The sequence below is a fragment of the Delphinapterus leucas genome, chromosome 5 (genome assembly GCF_059928025.1).
Source record: "Delphinapterus leucas isolate spDelLeu-1000000601 "Yukka" chromosome 5, BTC_Dleu_Yukka2, whole genome shotgun sequence".
Taxonomy (NCBI): domain Eukaryota; kingdom Metazoa; phylum Chordata; class Mammalia; order Artiodactyla; family Monodontidae; genus Delphinapterus; species Delphinapterus leucas.
The window spans coordinates 4,815,380-4,832,419 of record NC_143133.1 but is presented as its reverse complement, the minus strand read 5'-3'; the positions used below and the strand labels follow the sequence as shown (position 1 = coordinate 4,832,419).

General features: G+C 36.6%; 1 protein-coding gene across 10 annotated transcripts in view; it reads left to right on the top strand.

Annotated features, from left to right (window-relative positions):
* The window catches only part of NAA15 (N-alpha-acetyltransferase 15, NatA auxiliary subunit), a 76,246-nt gene that overhangs the window by 29,958 nt on the left and 29,248 nt on the right, over window positions 1-17,040 (top strand). For 6 of the 10 annotated variants that reach the window (XM_089911484.1, XM_089911482.1, XM_089911481.1 and 3 more), the window contains exons 5-11: window positions 4,335-4,469; window positions 5,700-5,853; window positions 9,246-9,365; window positions 10,939-11,034; window positions 11,235-11,341; window positions 13,345-13,441; window positions 16,092-16,261. In XM_089911484.1, the coding sequence (XP_089767610.1) occupies window positions 4,335-4,469; window positions 5,700-5,853; window positions 9,246-9,365; window positions 10,939-11,034; window positions 11,235-11,341; window positions 13,345-13,441; window positions 16,092-16,261 (879 nt within the window). The remainder of the gene's footprint in view (window positions 1-4,334; window positions 4,470-5,699; window positions 5,854-9,245; window positions 9,366-10,938; window positions 11,035-11,234; window positions 11,342-13,344; window positions 13,442-16,091; window positions 16,262-17,040) is intronic. The other 4 variants (XM_089911485.1, XM_089911489.1, XM_089911488.1 and 1 more) reach the window with 2 other exon arrangements.

Genomic DNA, 17,040 nt, shown 5'->3' with positions numbered 1-17,040 from the left:
CCACCTTCATTTAATACCCCGTACTCCCCACCGCACTCCCATCCCCACCTCTGGTAACCACAAATCTGATTTCTTTTTCTCTGAGTTTGGTTGGTTGGTTGGAGTTTTTGAAGTTTAATTACCCTATGATGCTATATTAGTTCCTGGTGCACAACATAGTGTTCTGTATTTTTCTGCATTACAAAATGATCACCACTGTAGCTATATATTAACGCTTAAATCCGCCTATTAAATCAGATTTATTTAGTCCCTCTTTTTTTTTTTTTATGTTTCCATGTAGTACCTGTTGAGTTGTCTTCTATAGATCTTACCTCAGTTGTTGGGCACTGTATTAAAAAAAAGTGGGTGTTTTCCTTTGTACTATTTTTTTTTATTTAATTTTATTTTTTTATACAGCAGGTTCTTATTAGTAATCAATTTTATACACATCAGTGTCTACATGTCAATCCCAATTGCCCAATTCAGCACACCACCATCCCCACCCCCCCGCAGCTTTCCCCCCTTGGTGTCCATACATTTGTTCTCTACATCTGTGTCTCAACCTCTGCCCTGCAAACCGGTTCATCTGTACCATTTTTCTAGGTGCCACATACATGCATTAATATACGATATTTGTTTTTCTCTTTCTGACTTACTTCACTCTGTATGACAGTCTCTAGATCCATCCACGTCTCAACAAATGACTCAATTTCATTCCTTTTCATGGCTGAGTAATATTCCATTGTATATACGTACCACAACTTCTTTATCCATTCGTCTGTCGATGGGCATTTAGGTTGCTTCCACGACCTGGCTATTGTAAATAGTGCTGCAATGAACATTGGGGTGCATGTGTCTTTTTGAATTATGGTTTTCTCTGGGTATATGCCCAGTAGTGGGATTGCTGGATCATATGGTAATTCTATTTTTAGTTTTTTAAGGAACCTCCATACTGTTCTCCATAGTGGCTGTATCAGTTTACATTCCCACCAACAGTGCAAGAGGGTTCCCTCTTCTCCACACCCTCTCCAGCATTTGTTGTCTGTAGATTTTCTGATGATGCCCATTCTAACTGGTGCGAGGTGATACCTCATTGTAGTTTTGATTTGCATTTCTCTAATAATTAGTGATGTTGAGCAGCTTTTCATGTGCTTCTTGGCCATCTGTATGTCTTTGGAGAAATGTCTATTTAGGTCTTCTGCCCATTTTTGGATTGGGTTGTTTGTTTCTTTAATATTGAGCTGCATGAGCTGTTTATATATTTTGGAGATTAATCCTTTGTCCGTTGATGCGTTTGCAGATATTTTCTCCCATTCTGAGGGTTGTCTTTCGTCTTGTTTATGGTTTCATTTGCTGTGCAAAAGCTTTGAAGTTTCATTAGGTCCCATTTCTTTATTTTTGTTTTTATTTCCATTACTCTAGGAGGTGGATCAAAAAAGATCTTGCTGTGATTTATGTCAAAGAGTGTTCTTCCTATGTTTTCCTCTAAGAGTTTTATAGTGTCTGGTCTTACATTTAGGTGTCTAATCCATTTTGAGTTTATTTTTGTGTATGGTGTTAGGGAGTGTTCTAATTTCATTCTTTTACATGTAGCTGTCCAGTTTTCCCAGCACCATTTTTTGAAGAGACTGTCTTTTCTCCATTGTATATCCTTGCCTCCTTTGTCATAGATTAGTTGACCATAGGTGCATGGGTTTAACTCTGGGCTTTCTATTTTGTTCCATTGATCTATTTTTCTGTTTTTGTGCTAGTACCATATTGTCTTGATTACTGTAGCTTTGTAGTATAGTCTGAAGTCAGGGAGTCTGATTTCTCCAGCTCCGTTTTTTCCCCTCAAGACTGCTTTGGCTATTCGGGGTCTTTTGTGTCTCCATATAAACTTTAAGGTTTTTTTGTTCTAGTTCCATTAAAAGAGCCATTGGTAATTTGATAGGGATTGCATTGAATCTGTAGATTGCTTTGGGTAGTATAGTCATTTCACAATATTGATTCTTCCAATCCAAGAACATGGTATATCTCTCCATCTGTTGGTATCATCTTTAATTTCTTTCATCAGTGCCTTACAGTTTTCTGCATACAGGTCTTTTGTCTCCTGTATGTAGGTAGGTTTAATCCTAGGTATTTTATTCTTTTTGTTGCAGTGGTAAATGGGAGTGTTTCCTTAATTTCTCTTTCAGATTTATCATCATTAGTGTATAGGAATGCAAGAGATTTCTGTGCATTAATTTTGTATCCTGCAACTTTACCAAATTCATTGATTAGTAGTTTTTTGGTAGCATCTTTAGGATTCTCTATGTATAGTATCATGTCATCTGCAAACAGTGACAGCTTTACTTCTTCTTTTCCAATTTGTATTCCTTTTATTTCTTTTTCTTCTCTGATTGCCGTGGCTAGGACTTCCAAAACTGTGTTGAATAAGAGTGGTGAGAGCGGACATCCTTGTCTTGTTCCTGATCTTAGAGGAAATGCTTTCAGTTTTTCACCATTGAGAATGATGTTTGCTGTGGGTTTGTCATATATGGCCATTATTATGTTGAGGTAGGTGCCCTCTATGCCCATTTTCTGGAGAGTTTTTATCATAAATGGGTGTTGAATCTTGTCAAAAGCTTTTCCTGCATCTGTTGAGATAATCATATGGTTTTTATTCTTCAATTTGTTAATATGGTGTATCACATTGATTGATTTGCATATATTGAAGAATCCTTGCATCCCTGGGATAAATCTCACTTGATCATGGTGTATGGTCCCTTTAATGTGTTGGATTCTGTTTGCTAGTATTTTGTTGAGGATTTTTGCATCTATATTCATCAGTGATATCAATCTGTAATTCTCTTTTTTTGTAGTATCTTTGTCTGGTTTTGGTATCAGGGTGATGGTGGCCTCATAGAATGAGTTTGGGAGTGTTCCTTCCTCTGCAATTTTTTGGAAGAGTTTGAGAAGGATGGGTGTTAGCTCTTCTCTAAATGTTTGATAGAATTCACCTGTGAAGCCATCTGGTCCTGGACTTTTGTTTGTCGGATGATTTTTTTTTTTTTTTACAGTACGCGGGCCTCTCACTGTTGTGGCCTCTCTTGTTGCGGAGCACAGGCTCCAGACGCACAGGCTCAGCGGCCATGGCTCACGCGCCCAGCTGCTCCACGGCATGTGGTATCTTCCTGGACTGGGGCACGACCCTGTGTCCCCTGCACCGGCAGGTGGACTCTCAACCACTGCACCACCAGGGAAGCCCTGTCGGAAGATTTTTAATCACAGTTTCAATTTCATTACTTGTGGTTGATCTGTTCGTATTTTCTATTTCTTCCTGGTTCAGTCTTGGAAGGATATACCTTTCTAAGAATTTGTCCATTTCTTCCAGGTTGTCCATTTTGTTGGCATAGAATTGCTTGTAGTAGTCTCTTAGGATGCTTTGTATTTCTGAGGTGTCTGTTGTAACGTCTCCTTTTTCATTTCTGATTTTACTGATTTGAGTCCTCTCTCTCTTTTTCTTGATGAGTCTGGCTAATGGTTTATCAATTTTGTTTATCTTCTCAAAGAACCAGCTTTTAGTTTTATTGATCTTTGCTATTGTTTTCTTTGTTTCTATTTCATTTATTTCTGCTCTGATCTTTATCATTTCTTTCCTTCTGCTAACTTTGGGTTTTGTTTGTTCTTCTTTCTCTAGTTCCTTTAGGTGTAAGGTTAGATCGTTTATTTGAGATTTTTCTTGTTTCTTGAGGTAGGCTTGTATTGCTATAAACTTCCCTCTTAGAACTGCTTTTGCTGCATCCCATAGGTTTTGGTTTTTTTTTTTAACATCTTTATTGGAGTGTAATTGCTTTACAGTGGTGTGTTAGCTTCTGCTGTATGACAAAGTGAATCAGGTATACATATACATATATCCCCATATCTCCTCCCTCTTGAGTCTCCCTCCCACCCTCCCTATCCCACCCCTCTAGGTGGTCACAAAGCACCGAGCTGATCTCCCTGTGCTATGCAGCTGCTTCCCACTAGCTATCTATTTTACATTTGGTAGTGTATATATGTCCATGCCAACTCTCTCACTTCGCCCCAGCTTACCCTTCCCCCTCCCCATGTCCTCTTTTCTTAGAGTAAGTAGATCAGTAAGTAATAAAGGGTACCAGGTCTTAACCTTTTAAAAAATTACAAGATTATCTTGGAAGTTTCATTGTGCTTCTTAAGAAATACGTTTTTGCTTCTGTAAAGCTACACAATATGGATGTTTGAAAGTATATTCTGTTATGATTTCCGTCCTTGTGTTACAGATTGCTCAGTGTTTTGGGGTAAATGAACATCATCTTTCTAAGAAGCATTTACTTTCATTGTAAAACTAACAAGTGTTTTTTCCCCTCTTAAAGGAAACGAGATATCAATTACTCCAGCTTCGACCTGCACAGAGAGCATCGTGGATTGGTTATGCTATTGCTTACCATTTATTAGAAGATTATGAAATGGCAGCAAAGATTTTAGAAGAATTTAGGAAAACACAACAGGTAACAACCAGAAGTCATACCTAGTAAACTAGGTCTTATTCTTAATATAGCTAAAAGAAGTGTATAGAGCCTTACTAACTTTTTGTTTGAAATAGTTTCAAACTTACAGAAAAGTTGCAAGAAGAGTACAAAGAACTCCATATAGAAGTTCACTCACATTAACTAATTGTTAATATTTGATACATTTACTTACAGTCTCTATATTTACTTAGCTATTTAGTTTTTTTCCTGAAACATTTGAGAGTAATTGTAGATACCATGCTCTTTTACTCCTAAGTGCTTCAGTGTGGTATTTCCTAAGAATAACTTTATAGTTGTCAAATGTATACATACTGCTGTATAGATTATCAAAAAATTAGGAAATTTAACATTGATAGACTGTTATTATCTAATCCACAATGCATATTCAAAATTTACTAATCGACCTGTTTATATCCTTTCTAGGACTTTTTTTTCCATTTCAGGATCCAGCTTAGAATCATAACTTACACTTAGTTGTCATTTCTCTTCATTCTCTTTTAATCTGGAAGTTTCAAAGGCTTTCCCTGTATTTCATGACATTGGTAGTTTTGAAGAGTCATGGCAGTGCTTTCGTAGAACGTCCATCAATTTGGATTTATTTGATGTTTCCTCATTATTAGATATTGTTATGCATTTTTGGCAGGAAACTACAGAAGTGATTTCAAGCCCTTCTTAGTTCACCACATTGAGTCACATGGTGTCTGTTCCGTTTGATTACTTGGTTAAGGTGGTGTCTGCCAGGTTTCTTCACTATAAACTTGTTATTTTTTTCTCTTTGTATTTAATAAACAATTTGAAACTTTATGAATAGTCTGTTCCTCATCAAACTTTCACCACTAGTTTTAGCATTCATTGATTATGATTCTTGCCTGAGTCAACTGTTCCTATGATAGTTTCAAAATGGTGATTTTTCTGTCTTATTCCTTCTAGATTTATTTGACATTCTCTTCTTAAGTAAGAGCTTTCCTTTCTCCCCTATTTATTTATTATATGTAAGGACTTAATGGATTATTTTATTCAGTGGGTTATAAGTTAATATTGACATTATTTACTTAGTTGCTCCCTAGAAAGATATTTAGGAATTTTAAAAAATGAATTTTGTTCATCATATATTATCCTTTGACTTTTTATATGTATTTGAGTGTGTGAACAATTTTCTAATATGAAAACAAAATTCTTACTGTTAGTATTCCTTATATCCATATATAGACATCCCCTGATAAAGTGGATTATGAATATAGTGAACTCCTTTTATATCAGAATCAAGTTCTTCGGGAAGCAGGTCTCTATAGAGAAGCTCTGGAACATCTTTGTACCTATGAAAAGCAGATTTGTGATAAACTTGCTGTAGAAGAAACCAAAGGTATTTTTTTTAAAGAGTGTAATTTATTCTGGTATTTAATTATGACAAAGAGCAAAACTGGAAAATCTAGTTGCTACTGATAGTTGCATATAACACAACTTCTTGATTTGATGTCAAAATCTATTTCTTACTCATGCACTTTGAATAATTTGTAATGTGGGAAAATACACATTCAAACAATGGATATTGTTATAGGGAAAAAAATTGTGAACAATAAATCATTGAATGAAGTGACTCAGTACAATATTTTCTCTTTAAGTATCTTTGATCTGAAAATACTGTAGAGTTTGATTAAGACACTGGAGGCAATTGCTCAATTTTATGAGACAGAGGATTTTCTTAGAAACTGCTTATTGGCAAAACTGGATGTGTACAACACATTTCTTTATTGTCAGTAATATATATTGATAAGTCAGTCTTTACTGAAGTGCTTATGGGACATTCCTAGGGTTCTTTATGGTTTATCTGAATGTCTCTCTGAACATAGAACATGAATTGAAACCAGAGATTCGGGTTTATATGTGTGGATTAGGGTAGGAGGATGGGTAGATCCTTAAATAAAGATCTCCAGTTCTGCCGTTTATTAGAGGCTTGAGAAGGAGTCTTTGTAGTTTTAAAAGTTGAGGAACTGATTATGGAAAGTGAAAGAAAAATAACAAGTAATTGAGCATATGAGTACTTCCTAAGAATTGCCATCTGAAATATTCCTTTACCTTTGTGACACCAGGCGACGGAAGTTCGTTGGTTTCAGATTTCTTTGGCTTCCCTTGAAGCTGAACACTAGAAGGTGTGGTGTCTGTGTGCGGAGTGGGTATAGCCACCATTTGCTTGATGAACTTTTCAGCAGAGGATAATGCTGCTGGCAAGAAAGGAATGGAAGTCTAAGGCGTCTGGAGCTCATTTGTGAGCTGTAGACCCAAGACAGCCCTCTCGCACTTGAGTTGATCATCCCTTAGCAGTCTGTTAGTTATAAAGGAGTAGGTTTCTGACTTACTGGAAAGATCACGAGGTTGAGAAAACTAGTTTGAATTCCTTCATTGGCTACTAACCAGCTAAATGATGAGGGGCAAGACTTGAGCCTCAGTTTCTTTACGGAAATATGTGACATTGTTCAAAATACTCTTAAGTACATTGTTTTGTTTTATTATTTTTATAACTTTCTTAGTGAGGAAGAATGACAGCTCAAGCTGAGGACTCAGAATTGACCCATGGATTTAGCAGTTTGGAAGTTACTGATGACCTTAACAAAAAAACGTTCTGAACATTTGGAAGGAGGGTAGTAAAAGCCCAAACAGATCAAGTAGATTTAAATGAGATTTAAGTAGAGGAATTGAAGATAGCATGCATAAATGATGCATACAAGTAGTTTTGCTGTATAGGAAACACCTACAGGGTAGTGGTGGATGGAATGGGTTATAGGATCAAAAGAAGATTTTTACAGCATTTGCTTATGCTCACTGGATAATGAGACAGAATATGCAGTACAGTAGAGGGTGTGTGATCTAGTGGGTAAGTTGAAAGGTTGGGCTTAGATAGCAGAATGAATAGTTCATCCCCAGTAATGAGAGATGGTAGAGTGTATGGGCAAGCAGGTGTGTCGATGTAGTGGGTATTTGGGAGTTCTCTTCTAGTTGCTTCCATTTTCTCAGTGAAATAGGAAACAGAGCCATCAGTTCGTTCCACATAATATGTTTTGATATTTCCAGTGAATCAGGCATTGGGGACAGGGTATATAAAGAGAATAGAAGGGAACTAAGAGTAGAATCATCAATCGTCGGATATTCCAGTAATAAAAGGCATTGATGTTAGTGGTGGGTAGTCAGGATAATTTAGGAATTTCCTGGCGTGGGTGAGTGGGCATAGTTAGGCAGAAAGTTTCATTGTTAATTCTTATACCATCAGTTTCTTCTACAAGGGAAAGGTGGGTAAAGATTACGGGAAGGAAATGTGGATGGGTGTATCATAGGGGAGAAAAGTTGCAGAATATTATTTATGTTTTTAGTGAAGTAGGCTTTTGGTTAGTGTAGAGCTGACCATTAACTTTGGCGCTGTTGACATTTTGGGACCAAGGTGTTGGAGGTGGAAGTCTCCCGTATGTTGCGTAATGTTTAGCGGCATTGGTAGCTTCTACCTATCAGATACCATAGCACCTTCTCGCCTTACTGTGACACCAAAAATGTCTCCAGATCTTGCTAAATGTCCATGGATGGCAAAAATGCACCTGGGTGAGAACCACTGAGGGTATAAACATTAAGAATATGGGCTCATTTAGCCAAATTGCTTGGGTTCAGATCCTGACTCTTAACAGTTAACTATCTGAAAGACCCTTGACAAGTTTACTTATGCTCTCTGCTGTAAAATGACACAGATAATAGTAACCTATCTCATAGAGCTTTGAGAGCTGAATTAAGTAGTGCAAGGGAAACATGTAGAAGTCACTTTCACTCTCAGTAAGTGTTCATTTTTATTATCTGATAATAGAAAGGGTACAAGGGTGAAGTCCTGGTTTGAAAATAACACCTTTGGTGAATGGGAGCCCATTAAGGTAGGGAAAAGGATTCCCGAGCAGTGTTTGAGGCTTGTGTGAGTTTGGAGCTCATATATTTCTAGTGAAACCAGTGCCTCAGTCCATTCATCTGCTGACTTCTTTTATGCGAAGGTGTACAGCAAGCAAGCAGTCGGGGTGATCCAGGCCTTAAAATTGGTAAATGAGGGAGCCTAGGTTTTGAGATTAGTTTTCATATTTGGGGCTGCTAATGTCATTCAGGGATGAGATTGGTCATGCAACCCAGAGAAGACAAGCAGTGAGCCTTACAGGTTGCTGAAAGGCGTGAAGAAAAGGGAACGGTTTTCCTCTAGGGTTGGAGGGTTGGATTAGTGAGACAAGAAGAAGAAAGTCAAGATAGTTAAGTTTAAAGCAAGATGCATATTTGGTAGTTGGAAGAGAGAAAAAACAGTAGTGGGAAGAGAGACAATGTGGCCATGCTTATGGGCTGCTAGAGCACAATCGTTTCTTAGTTGATTAGGGCATCATAAGGTTAGGGTATTGGATTGGGGCATTAATTTGGATTTTGAAATTGTCCATACGTTGTCAGGAATACTTGAGTAGTAGATGATGGCTTGGTGACTGTGTTCAGTGACCTTGAGAGAGTAGCCTGGAGTTAGAAAAATACCTGAATAAAGTGAGGATGTGAAGAGGATGGCATTTCTACACATGAGCTTTCAAAAAGGAGGGACAATAAAGTAACATGGTAAATAGTCTTGTTGAAGGGAATTGAGAACTCAGGAGGATACCAAATCTACCCACTTCCCAATATTGAAGAGGTTTTAAGAGAAAGTTTGAGGAAAACTTAAAGTTACACTCAGAAGATACTTAACTTGTTTTTTATCAGGGGAACTTCTGTTGCAATTATGTCGTTTGGAAGATGCAGCTGATGTTTACAGAGGATTACAAGAGAGAAACCCTGAAAACTGGGCCTATTACAAAGGCTTGGAAAAGGCACTCAAGCCAGGTAGCATTGGTTAAAACTGACTCTCTAAGTTTTAATTGCTTCTTTTGTTAATATATATTGTGTTAACTCAGTGAAAATCATAACTAGAAGAACTGGTTAAGAATTGGTTCAGGGACTTCCTTGCTGGTCCAGTGGGTAAGACTGCGCTCCCAATGCAGGGGGCCCGGGTTCAATCCCTGTTCGGGGAACTAGATGCTACATGCATGCCACAACTAAGAAGTCCGCATGCTACAACTAAACATGCCTCAACGAAGATCCCGTGTGCCTCAACTAAGACCTGGCACAGCCTAAATAAATAAATAAATATTTTTAAAAGAGAAAGGTTAACAGGAGAAAAACTAATTAAAAAAAAGGATTGGTTCAAAATCTGAATATAGAAGTACATTTGTGAACTTCCATTTAATATGGTAGACTAAGTGTTTTCTGAAACCTCTCTTCTACTACAAATTCAAAGAAAGAGTTGTGAAAATAATTTTAGAAACAAGTTTGAAAAATTTACAAATGCATAGCAGCATCAGAAACATGAAGGGGAAAAGTAGAAATGGAGATGTCTCCCCAAAGTAAAGACTTCTCTGATAACCTGTGGCTATAGCAGAGTGGCCTGCCAGGGGCAAGTGAATGTTGCCAAGCTGAAAGGGAAGCACTGTTTCCTATGTGGGAAGAAGGACTCAAATAAACTTGGTCCAGAGACACTCTTCTCCCCAACCATTCTCTCCCATGAATAGGACCTGCTTGTGAGGACAAACCCAGAAACATGTCATCTACAAAAAGGCAGAGTCTTTAGCCAGGATGATCTAATTTGAAGCGAAGTTTCCCACAAGACTGATAGTGAACTATTCCTGGTACATTGGTAAATGTGAGAGAAACCTTGTACAAAGAATGTCATCCTCTGTAGTAACACCAGCATTGGAAAGGTAATCATCAGTGCCAGCCAAAGGGAGAGTAGAGATCATAGAGAAGCCTAAGATGAAGAGAGGCAATGGAATATGCACAGTTAAGAGAAAGTGCCTGTTAGGAATCTGGGAAATGAAAAACATACTTCTTGATGTGACATGAAAATCTTAATAGATTAAACATAAGGGGCCACAGCTGAGGAAAATTAGTGAAGTGAAAGATTGAACAAGGAAAGTTCTTACCTGAGAGTAAAAGAAAATATAAAAGAAATATGGAGAAATGGAAGATAGAGGATAAATCCAGAAGCTCCAAGATAAATCAAAGGAGAGGAGTTAGAGGAGAGGCTGAAAAGAATACTGGAGAAGCTGTAGGTGGAAACATAATAACCGAGCCTTTCTTGGAACTACAGTAGAGCAGGCAGACTTTGAAAGGCCACCTAAAGCAGAGCAGGATAAGGAAAATTATGTATTTTATATGATTATAGATTAAAATATGAAAATATTAGAAGTATTCTAAAATGATTGTTGATATATTTAGGTGGTTAGATTATGAATAATTTTTCCCATGTTCAAATTTTCTGTTTAATATGGTAATTTTTATATATTTTTAGAAATTTGTAATTTTCTAGAAAAATATATGTTTTAATTACATATGAAAAAAATTTTGTTTTGATTTGCAGCTAATATGTTAGAACGACTAAAAATTTATGAGGAGGCCTGGACTAAGTATCCCAGGGGATTGGTGCCAAGAAGACTGCCGTTAAACTTTTTATCTGGTAAGTGAGAATAATTGTGAAGGAATGAAAATGGTGTGATGATATACAGTATCTTTCCTTGGTTTTAAATATATGAGTATGCATGTTAAGGTTTTAATGTATGCATTTTTAGAGTTGTCTGGGTACATCAACAGGATTAAATTTAAAAAAAGTTGTCTGGGTACATCAACAGTAAGTCAACAGGATTTTTTTCTTCCAAGGTGAGAAGTTTAAAGAATGTTTGGATAAGTTCCTAAGGATGAACTTCAGCAAGGGTTGTCCACCAGTCTTCAATACTTTGAGGTCTCTATACAAAGATAAAGAAAAGGTAAAGCAAAATACAATGGTTTGGTTTGGTTTTGTGTTTTGACTATCATTTCTTTGCTCAGTATTTGGAATAATTGGTTCTTGGCTACCTGTGCACATAGTATACACAGTGTGAATCTGCTAACAGTCTTCCTAGCTTGCAGTTTAAATGCTTCTGTGCCTCATTTCCTTTTCATCCTCTGCTCTCTAGCTGAATAAATTACTGCTTATTTGTTCTGTCTTTTGTTTCTGATATGTACTTTTTAATGAGTCGGTACAGGGATGAAAAGTTGGTAAGGTAGTGATTTCTTCAATATTTTCTCTAATTCCTGCTCATGGGGAAACCCAGAAGAAATTTTTTTTTTTTTTTTTGAACTAAGTTGAAGCTTAGTAATCTTTCTCCTTTTTATTTGGTAGAAAAAAAATTCTGTCAGAAGAGTTTGTTTGCTGTCCCAGTAAGTCAGCTTACTCTTTCAGCTACATATTACAATATTCAAAACGCTGGTTGAGAAAGTTTTTCTTTGGCCGCACTGCATGGCATGGGATATCTTGGTTCCCCAACCAGGGATCGAACCCATGCCCCCTGCAGTGGAAGCGTGGATTCTTATCCACTGAACCACCAGGGAAGTCCCAAGGGTGTTTTAATCTTGATTTAGATTATTTTGTTTATAAGTACAGTGGCATCAGACATGTTGGCTGGGTTTAAAAAAAAACACCTTAAAGGTGGGAAAGATTAAATGTGCTAAACATTTAAACCTAAAGCATATAAAGGGCACTTATTCTGACAGTCTTTTGTTGAAAGGTCCAAGATATGGGCTTTACTGATGACTGTTTCACCTTTTTCCCCCCTTGATTAAATCACATTGATAGAATATGGTATTTTACTTCTAGTTTTGGTACAGTGAGAACGTGATGCTTGTGAAGCAATTTTGATTGTAGAATCATATATATTGTTATGAGTTTTCCCTTTATGGTTGTCTTTTTAAACCTAAATTGGTAAAAAATGTCTAATTTGTCTGTGAGTCTTTCCATGGTATTTGACTTAATAGAAGCAGTTCTTTCTTTTTGTTCTCATTTCTTAAGTTTACATAATATTGAATTAAATTCTGCAATGATGATAGTGAATGCAACGAATTCAAACAGGTTTGGGAAAACAAACCTCTTAGTAAGCATGTAGCTCACCTTGTGGGAGAAGAACATGGGCGCAGCAGAATAACCTAGCTGTGGCCCTTCAGTCCTCACAATTTTCTGAGGTGATGGAGAGAGCTGGTGTTAACCTGTTGAGTCAGTTAAGTTGAGGTCATTTAAGAGAGCTTCTGTAGTAACAAATTCATTATAGATGGATTAAGCAAAGAAGGGAATTAATAAATTAAAAGTATTCACAGATCTCTTACGAAGCCAGGAGTAAGTAGTACAGTCATGACTCAGGAGAGACCAGAACTGGGACAGCCACTCACTCTCCTGGATCTCAGAAACCCACTTACGGTGCCATGCTTCTCTGTTACTGATGCTTTCCCCACGGTGATGAAATCGAGAGTGGATGCTGTCATATGCTTGTGGAATTTCTCTTTTTACACAGTATTTAATTCTTGATTCCTAAAGTGCAAATGTTAACTGTGTTATTTATGTGAATTGAGGTAACAATGAACCAAGATAAAAATCATCCCTAACATTACCTCTTTCTGTCCAGCCTTTTCCTGATTTCTAGTTCAGCTTGATGCTTTATTTTATAGCAGGGAAAGGAGTTGCCAGTAAGTTTTTGGGAAAGTTTTGCCTTAAAACACACCTTCATAAATGTATAGTTTTAAATTTTTATCCATAGGTTAAGAGATTTATAAAAAGGTGTGTGTGTGTGTGTGTGTATGAGAGGGAGAGGGAGAGAGAGAGAGAGAGAGAGAGAGGGAGAGGGAGAGGGAGAGAGAGAGAGGTGGAGGGGGGAATTGGAATGTTTATTTAGCCCTCTAGTAGTAGATAACACATTTTGCACAAGCATAGTAACTATATATTTATTTATTTTTATTAAAGTGTGCTTGTGTGTTTGTACTCCAGGTGGCAATCATAGAAGAATTAGTAGTAGGTTATGAAACATCTCTAAAAAGCTGCCGGTTATTTAACCCCAGTGGTAAGTGCTCAAGTTTTATGTTTTAAAAAAATCTTGAAAATCTTAATATGTTGCGAAATTCTTGATCAGAAGGTCAGTATTGTTCATTATTTAGTCAGTAAGCTTAGTATATTTAAACTTTTTTTCCCTTTAAGATGAAGGTGCATTAATGTACACATTGTGTGAAATGTACATTGGTAAGAAGATAATAACAGTAGCTTATTGAAGAAAATTTTATGTAAAATTTAAAACACCTGCAAAACTAGATGTAATAGTATGATGACACTCCATTTACCCGCCACTCAACTTCAGTAGTTTTTACCTCATGGCCAAACTTATTTCATCTGTATTCTTACCTACTTCCCTTACTCCCATGTTATTCTAAAACAGATCCCAAACATCACATCATTTCATCCATGAATATTTCAGTATTCTAAAGATTATAACCATAATAGCGTCACCATACTTGAACATTAATACTTTCTTAATATCAAAGAAAAAAGTCCATGCTTACATTTCCAGGTATCTTGGAAATAGCATTTTTTCTCTTTGTTTTTGAAGTTTGTTTGAATGAAGATCCAGGTGAAATCTATACTTTGAGTTTGTTTGATATGTCTCTTAACCCTTTTTTATAAATCTGTAGGTTTTCCCTCTTTCTTCCTGCAATTTATTTATTAAAGAAATTAGTTTTTTTTCCTTGAGTTTTTCTATAGTATAGATTTTGCTGAATATACCCATATCGTGTTGCTTAACATGTTATTTCTCTGTCCTCTGGATTTGATATAAATTGGTAGTTGGATGCAGAGCTGTGCTGTCTAGTATGGTAGCCATTAGCCACATGGGGCTATTAAAATTTTTTTAATTAAATAAAAAATTTAATTAGTTGCACTAGCCACATTTCAAGCGCTGCTCAATAGCTAATGCAAATCTAATGCCTACCCTATTAGACAGGGCAGATCCAGAACATTTCCATCATTACGGAAACTTCTCATGGGAAGGCCTGACTGCAGGTTTGATGAGATTGGATTTGATTTTTATTTTTCCTTTTTGTTTTAAAGACAAAGGGATGAGCAAGATTATTTCAAGATGGTGGTGTGTTCTTTGATCAAGAGGCATGAAGTATTTGTTTCATATGTTAAGAACTGTTAAGAATTACAAGCTAGTGATATTCTACCATTCGTCTTTTTATTATCTTAAAGAGATAGTATCTGTCATCTGCTTATGCAGTATTTCAGTTTGTATAGAAAAAGCAAGATAAATGCTGCTTTTTCTCCCCTGCCTAGCCTACTTTTTTGTTCTTTACCAGTTTTCAAAATAATGAATTGGTTTAGTAGCATTCTTCAAAGATGGCCAATACGTGTTTTAAAGGTATTATTATGAATTCATGACTTTAAACATATTTGCAGTTTCAAATGGTTTAAACCTTCACATACTAGGGTAGTAGTTGATAGCTTCCTTGCAGTTTGGTATGACAAAATATTCTAGCTCACCTTGTATACTGCCCACAGCAGACGTGTTATCAGTTGTTTTTCCCAAGGAGCCCTGTTTCCTACAGTGGGAAAGCCCAGTATGGGACCTGGGGTGCTTATTGCTATTGAGTTGATCACTGTTTCTAGGTCTCAGATGAATTTAAATAGTACTTTTTAGAAGGCGTTACCATGGTTTCATCGGTTAATCATCATGATGTTCCTTTGATTATCAGCATTTTCCTACATATTTTACAAATGTGGAAGAGGTTCAATGACATGCCCAAGAATATGCAGCACTTTAGTTGCAGATCTATCAGAACGGGAGTTGGTGAGTTCCACTCCTATTGTTTGTCCACTGAGCCATCCTACTTCTACTAGGATAAAAATAAGCACTCTGTTGCTTTCTTTGAAAGCAAATAACAGTTCTTAGATTTTAGAAATTTGTATTAAAAAATCATTTTTTAATGTGTGGGTTGTATATTTAACTTGCACACTTTCTTGTGAGTATATAAAAATAAAATTATGAACTAAAATACAGAATAAGTATTTTTACTCATCTCGTTTTTTGGGTATAATTTTTATTTAACCTAAATTATGCATTGTTGCATATTCAGAATAATATTAAAATATGTTAAGAATCTTATAATCACCAAAATTCAAAATAACCACATCACAAGTATATTTATGTATAGTTTGGTACATTAGCTAGAAACCCAATTGAGCAGTCATGCCTTTCTTCTTTCTTTTTCTTTTTTTACCGTCACATTAATGGAAATTTTCTCTTTATTTATTTATTTATTTTCCCTCATACATAACATCCTGATCAGTATACTCGTAGTTCTAGTACAACTTGTCGTGTCCTCTCCCCCCTTCCCCTCCCCTTCCCCTCCCTCCCCTCAGTTTTCTTTTTAGGTAACTTGTTATAGCTTTGATCTCATTCATCTGCCATGTTAACTATATGAAGTTATTACTATGCAAGGCATTGTGCTAGGAGCTATAATGATACAGAGCAGAAAGCGTGGTCCCTTCCAAAGATTTTATAGGGTTAGAGCTAGCTGCGTAACTAGATGCATAAATCACATGGTTTGAGCTGCTTCCCTTGTTAATAAAGATAGAGCCACTTTGCGGTGGCTAGTCGGTTACTAATATCTCTAATGACTAAGCTTGCTTTCTTTCCTCCCCCGCCCCCCCACTTTTCAAAGACGATGGGAAGGAAGAACCGCCAACCACGTTACTTTGGGTCCAGTACTACTTGGCACAGCACTACGACAGGACTGGGCAGCCGTCTGTTGCTCTGGGGTACATAAATACCGCTATTGAAAGTACACCCACATTGATAGAACTCTTTCTTGTGAAAGCTAAAATCTATAAGGTAAAAATCTTTTCTCCTCTTTTGTTATGAGGCAGTGAAACACAAATTAAGAAAACACATGCTGTAGAGTCTGAATGCGGTAAGAGAAATGGCGTATTTGATAGCTCACAAAACATGGAGCAACAAATATAGTCCATTTCTCAGTCTGATTACTTTGAGACTTGTCATGGTCATGCTCATTTGCTCACCCACCCATCTATATCTGTTTATGTACAAACACAAGTATACATATATACGTATGGTCATTCATATATATGGTTGTTCATACACATACCTGGTTATTTTCTTGGTTTAAGTAGCAAGACTATAGATAATAAATAATCACATTTGCTGCGAAATGTTTGTTTCTATTAACATTTCCGTAAGATCATATATATCAGTATCTGGTAATCTTAAAACGAAACTGAAGATGTCTACTATGAATTCTACGTATTACCTCTTTGCCGTTTCAACTCCTGGGTCTTGCTTGAGAAAAATCATCTTAAAGTTGCTGCTTTACTATCTTAATACAAATATAATTTAGTAATAAAAGCTCTTGGGGAAGAGATTGTAAACCAATAATTCATTTACCAAAAAATTATGAAATTAAGTAATTTTTTTTTTTGAAATTAATTAATTAATTTATTTTTGGCTGCGTTGGGTCTTTGTTACTGTGCGTGGGCTTTCTCTGGTTGCGCCGAGCGGGGGCTACTCTTCGTTGCGGTGCACAGGCTTCTCATTGCGGTGGTTTCTCTTGCTGCGGAGCACGGGCTCTAGGCGCACGGGCTTCAGTAGTTGTG